Source organism: Octopus bimaculoides, chromosome 9 (genome assembly GCF_001194135.2).
Source record: "Octopus bimaculoides isolate UCB-OBI-ISO-001 chromosome 9, ASM119413v2, whole genome shotgun sequence".
NCBI lineage: Eukaryota > Metazoa > Mollusca > Cephalopoda > Octopoda > Octopodidae > Octopus > Octopus bimaculoides.
The window spans coordinates 90441122-90446098 of NC_068989.1; the positions used below are offsets into that span (position 1 = coordinate 90441122).

General features: G+C 38.6%; 1 protein-coding gene across 1 annotated transcript in view; it reads right to left on the reverse strand.

Moving 5' to 3' along the window:
* Positions 1-4977, reverse strand: part of LOC106877631 (ankyrin-1) — a 22955-nt gene that overhangs the window by 16986 nt on the left and 992 nt on the right. Inside the window, exon 2 of the mRNA XM_014926579.2 lies at positions 2480-2568. Within this exon, the coding sequence (XP_014782065.1) occupies positions 2480-2568 (89 nt within the window). The remainder of the gene's footprint in view (positions 1-2479; positions 2569-4977) is intronic.

The window sequence follows — 4977 nt, forward strand, 5'->3', positions numbered from 1 at the left end:
ATATATATATATATATATATATATATATATATATACACATACATATATACATACACATATACATTTAGCATACAAATATGTTTGAAGGTATTTGATTTTTGAAGGCTTTCTGTTCAGTGATAAACAGAGATGCACTCAAAAACCATTATTCTGATTTTCTTCACAGCCAGGACAGATTCATAGATTTATTGGTAAATAATTAATTGGCTTGCTAGCTTGCTGGCTTGCTAGCTTGCTGGCTTGTTGACAAGCTGGGTAGAACTGTAAGCTATGTTTTTAGAGACAATGAAGTCCATGTTAAGTCAATGATGATAATGATGATGATATTGATGCCAACCAAGATCATGATGAATGTGATAATGGTTGGAGAACCGCAAGTACTTTATGCTCTGTTCCGTTGACTAGATTCTGTATGATGGGCACATCACCTATGTTTACAAAGTCAGAAAACAGCACAGCTCCCATGATTTTCGGAAACATTTTTGTCACGCTAAGAGTTGCTGAAGCATGGAACAAACTGCCAGCGTCAGTTGTCAGTTGTCAGAGCACAGCGTCCTTCAAAACTGCCATGCTTCCTGAGATTCGCCAACACTACACCTGATTTTCTTCCCTCCATACACACACAAGCATGGATCTGACTCATACACTGTTCACTTTCCAGACATCTGTACATTACTGCATATGCTTTATGCACACTTTTGACAAGTTGTTGTGCACCTGAGCACTGTATACAATAATTTCATTATATTATTAGTTAGCATGTCACACTCATTATCACCAGATCATGGGTTCGATTCCTGGACCAGACAGCGTGTTTTGTTCTTGAGGAAAACGTTTGTACCAGCAGTCTGGAACCCCTATCGTGCTCAGGACATTGACCTCCTGGAAACTGTTCAGAGACGTGCAACCAAGCAAATACCCTCCATCAGGCATCTGCCAAACTCTGAGCCTCTTGAAGCTCCGACGTCTGGCAACTGACTTGGTACTTGGTAAACACCCACAAAATTATTAACTATTGCATCAACAACCACTTTGAGCACCTTTTTGAGCTCCATGTGTCTAACACATGTAGGCATGGCTACAAAGTCAGGAAACAGCACAGCTCCCATGACTTTCAGAAACATTTTTTTTCACACTCAGAGTTACTGAAGCATGGAACAAACTACCTGCATCAGTTGTTAGTTGCTGAGACATTGCATCCTTTAAAACCTCAATGCCACCTGAAATTCATCAACACTACACCTGATATCCCACCTCCATATGTATGCACACATGTATATCATGAATCATACACTGTTCACTTTCCTGACTTTTGTACATAATTCTATGCACCTTTGATGAGTTGTAGGGCACCTGAGCACTGTACACAATAATTTCATTATTACTATTTTATCTTTATTTCATTTCATGTTGCTCTAGTGCTGTATGGGGACCAGCATGTCAGACAATAGACCCAACATGTCTTCTGCATGTCATAAAAAGGGGCTAAAAAACCCCATAAAAGCCCTCACCACAAAAGACTACCTGAACAGATACACGGGTTGGAGGGCTGTTGTCATAGGGATGCAAAGGTATCGTCTGCCAAGTGTAGAAGGGAGTCGCCAACAAATAGTGGATGCAACAATGCACTGTTACAGTGTACCCCCTCTCCATACCACCACCACCACCCTGTACACAGCATCTTGTACACAGCATCCTGTACACAACACCCTGTACACATCATCCTGTACAAGCCAGTCCTCTACTCCTAGCTTCTTCAGCAACCGCCAGATCTCCAAATAAGGAGCTGTCAGGTGAATATAGTCTTTCACCACCAACTCAGTAGATGTGCACTGAAAGTACGATTTTAAGTATTTGGGTAAAACAAATAACAACTGTGATGTGCTTCAGGTCATCAAGTTGTCCTCTCGATTACTCCTCGCCTCTCTTCTAAAATGAAGCCCCTCCATGGCAAGAAGCCTATTCTGCTCTGTCCCCTTCTCACATACTTGCACTCATCTTTTGTCCCTCATCTCCTAGCATATAGTCTCCACCACCACCGCCACTGCCGCCTGCATCACCAGTGTTTGTAGATTTGCAACCTGCATGGAGGCCACACCAGTGTTGGTGGCACTAAAAATGCATTCGGTACATTCAGTACACACACATGTGCTGGAATATACATGTACAGATAGAAAGAGTGAGCGAGAGAGAGGGAGAGAGAGAGATAAAGACATTTCAATTCACTAATTGAATATAACTGACATAAACATGGTCCCCTCTCTTCAGATATATGAAAAGAAATATGTCCACACACATAAATACGGGGAGGGAAAGGAGAAAGAGAGAAACATTAAAATGCCTGATGTCAAATAAATCAGCATCGAATCAATAACACGAAATAGGCAGCACCAAAACGATTGTACGGAAACATCTCACATCCACCAATCTGAATCATTACACCTCCCAAAATGATAAAAAAAAAAGGTGTTTTACATACCTTACACAGATCGTATATGTTCAGTTTATATGGGTTCTGAAAATCATCTTTCTTCTTTGTCAGTTCAGTATAGAAAGATTTTTTAGCTTCTGTAAAAGACGATCACTTAATTACAAATAAAATATTTTCCAAATAGAAATCGATCTCATGTAGAATTGCCCAACTTTGACAGATATTTTGCATAAGAGAAATTTCTTCTGTTAAATGTCAAGAAAGCTCAATTTAGTACAAGTAAGGTGATCAAGATAAATGTGGTTTTGTATTGGGACCTGAATGTTACCTGTCTGTCACATGAACTGTGAGGCAAATATATCTTCTAGCAATTGCTTTAACACAGATGCTCAACTGATTCAAACTACTAACATATAATCAAATAACGAAATATCAGACGGTAAACATTCAGATTACCTTATCAAATCATCATCATCATCATCACCATCATCATCATCATCATCATCATCATCACCATCATCATCATTTAACTTCGTTTTCCATGCTGGCATTACTCTTAAACTTTAACAACAAACTTTTATATGAACCCCCAGGGGCCACAGAGATCCCCAAGGGACCCTGGTTAGGTCCTGGTCTAACTTGAAAAATTGTCCTTACTATCCTTTCTTCTCCACTCCATCACTCATCATCATCATCATCATCATTTAACGTCTGTTGTCCATGCTGGCATGGGTTGGATGGTTTGACCAGAGCTTGTAAGCTGAAAGGTCGTGCCAGACCCCAGTCTGATTTGGCATGGTTTCCTACAGCTGGATGATCTTCCTAACACCAACCAGTCTGAGAGTGTAATGGGTGCTTTTATGTGCCACCAGCATGGGTGCCATTTGTGTGACTCAAGTATCTGCCATGACTGTGATTTTGCTCGGCTTGATGGGTCCTTTTATCAAGCACGACATAGTGCCAAAGGTCCCAGCCTTTGCTTCCGTGAGGCCCTCGCTTGAAAGGAACTCTGTCACTTTGCCTCCGTGAGGCCAAACACTTGAAAGGAGCTTAGCCACTGTTTTTTTCTCCCTTTCTTTTTCTATTCCATTGCCTTACACAAACACTTCCCTTTTCTCTCGACAAACTCATTTTTACATCACACCGAATTTGTATATACTTTGCTCCATCCACAAATAATACTAAATTAAGTTGGCAAACAAGCTGAAACTTCAAAGTCACTATCTACACTTTTCTTATAAAAATAAATATATATATACATATCTATTATGTAGACATATATTTAACCCATTAGTATTTAAACTGGCCATATCTTATGTCTTTATTGCCCACAAGGGGCTAAACATAGAGGAGACAAACAAGGACAGATAAAGGGATTAAGTCGATTACATCGACCCCAGTGTGTAACTGGTACTTAATTTATTGACTCTGAAAGGATGAAAGGCAAAGTTGACCTTGGCGGAATTTGAACTCAAAACGTAGCCACAGATGAAATACCGCTAAGCATTTTGCCCGGCATGCTGACGTTTCTGCCAACTTGCCGTCTGGCCATATCTAGCCATATCTGGCCCAAATATTCTACTTTTAAGTTTAAACTAAGCAGATCCAGCCTCTCACGCCCACCCTACGATGTCATTCTTAAAATAAACAATTGCATCATAAAAATCTCAAAGCTATGAGATAATCCATGATTAATTCAAAACAATGTGAATAAATAAGGATTACATTTGACAGAGTAATCTGAATTTTAAAGGATAAAATATGGGGTTGTCAGATAAATTCATTTGCTTTTTTTCTATTTATTTTAATGCTTTAAAATGTTATTCAAATTAACATCATAATTAGTGTTACATGTATGTTTTTTTATTCATCGTTCAATTCTTCCTCTCCAACTTATGTTTATTACCTCCGCCTTAGCGAAGGTGGAGGTATTCTTTTCAGTTGTGTTTGTTAATCTGTGGACAAGATATCTCAAGAACCGCCAAATGGATTCAGATGAAACTTTCAGGGATGTTTGGCCTCGTGACTGTCACAGACTGATTAGATTTTTGAGATCGATCCAGTACTGGGCAAGGATTCTGGATTATTTTTCCATTTTTTAAATTTAATTTTTGAGAGCAGTTGGGTTCATTTTTAGTATTCTCGTTTGGGAGAGCATTCAAGTTTATTTCAGATATTCTCATTTAAAAAATCATCTCTGGCTAATCGTTGAGAGGACGTTGGTGTTGCTTTGGCAGAGGTTTGCACTCCTCTGAGTAATCATGTTGATTTTGAATTTGAATAAATTTGGCATTTTTTCAGACATATGGTGATGGAGTGCCGAGTAGAAAAAAAATAAATATGAACAAATTTATCTGACAAACCAATACATGTAAAAAGATACGTTCATATGTAGATACATATATAAACACACAGAAGTATGAAATAATTTTTAGTTTTGATTTTTTTTTTTTGGTGGGGTGGAGACAATGTATTTTGAAGTAAATACAGGTACAAATGATAGAATGTAAATATTTATTTCTTTATGGTCTATAGGGGGCTAAACA